This window comes from Sinocyclocheilus grahami, unplaced genomic scaffold (genome assembly GCF_001515645.1).
Source record: "Sinocyclocheilus grahami isolate Dianchi unplaced genomic scaffold, SAMN03320097.WGS_v1.1 scaffold1023.1, whole genome shotgun sequence".
In the NCBI taxonomy this organism is placed as follows: domain Eukaryota; kingdom Metazoa; phylum Chordata; class Actinopteri; order Cypriniformes; family Cyprinidae; genus Sinocyclocheilus; species Sinocyclocheilus grahami.
In genome coordinates, this window is record NW_015506202.1 from 378,713 (window position 1) to 379,389 (window position 677).

The window sequence follows — 677 nt, forward strand, 5'->3', positions numbered from 1 at the left end:
TCTATATTTTCAGGGATGGAATCAATTTCAGACAATCAAACCTTTCATGAGCGTTATTCCACTGGTCCAAAAGCTTCATAAAGTCTGTTAAACATCTCTATCGTTCTCTCTCGGGGGTTTGTGGGAGGTTTATTGTGTCATATGACAACCTATTCAGATCTAACAAACAGTATAAGGACAAAAGCCCTGGAAACTTCTGTCATCGCAACCCCCACAGGTGACCTCGACAGGAAGTGCTATTTGCGCAGGTGTGTGCATGAGTATAGGTGGACTTGCTCACCTTAATCTCAAAGTTCCCATGGATGTGAGGGAGGAAGACCATCTCTTCTTCATCCCACAGCTGTCTGTCATCAGTCTGGATTCGCCCTCTGATTCTCCACCTCTGTCGGCCCAGCCGGATCAACACCTACACAAAATGAGACACTCAATGTGTGTGTGTGTGAAATGTGCAATGGCCTCAATGAGTATTTGGACAATACACTACCGTACAAAAGTTTGAGGATGTATGATTTTCTCTTGCATTTGCATTTATGTGATCACAAATACCGTAAAACAGGAATATTGCCAAATATTATTACAATTTAAAAGAACTGTTTTCTACTTTGATGTATTTTAAATAGTGCTGTCAAACAATTAATCGCGATTAAACGCATCCAAAATAAAAGTTTTTGTTTACA

At 40.2% G+C, this 677-nt stretch overlaps 1 protein-coding gene across 1 annotated transcript in view; it reads right to left on the reverse strand.

Annotated features, from left to right (window-relative positions):
- The window catches only part of LOC107565738 (protein FAM65C-like), a gene marked incomplete at its 5' end in the record, with an annotated part of 56,236 nt that extends 55,830 nt beyond the window's left edge, over positions 1 to 406 (reverse strand). Inside the window, one exon of the mRNA XM_016251009.1 lies at positions 281 to 406. Within this exon, the coding sequence (XP_016106495.1) occupies positions 281 to 406 (126 nt within the window). The remainder of the gene's footprint in view (positions 1 to 280) is intronic.
- Between the last annotated feature and the right edge of the window lie 271 nt (positions 407 to 677).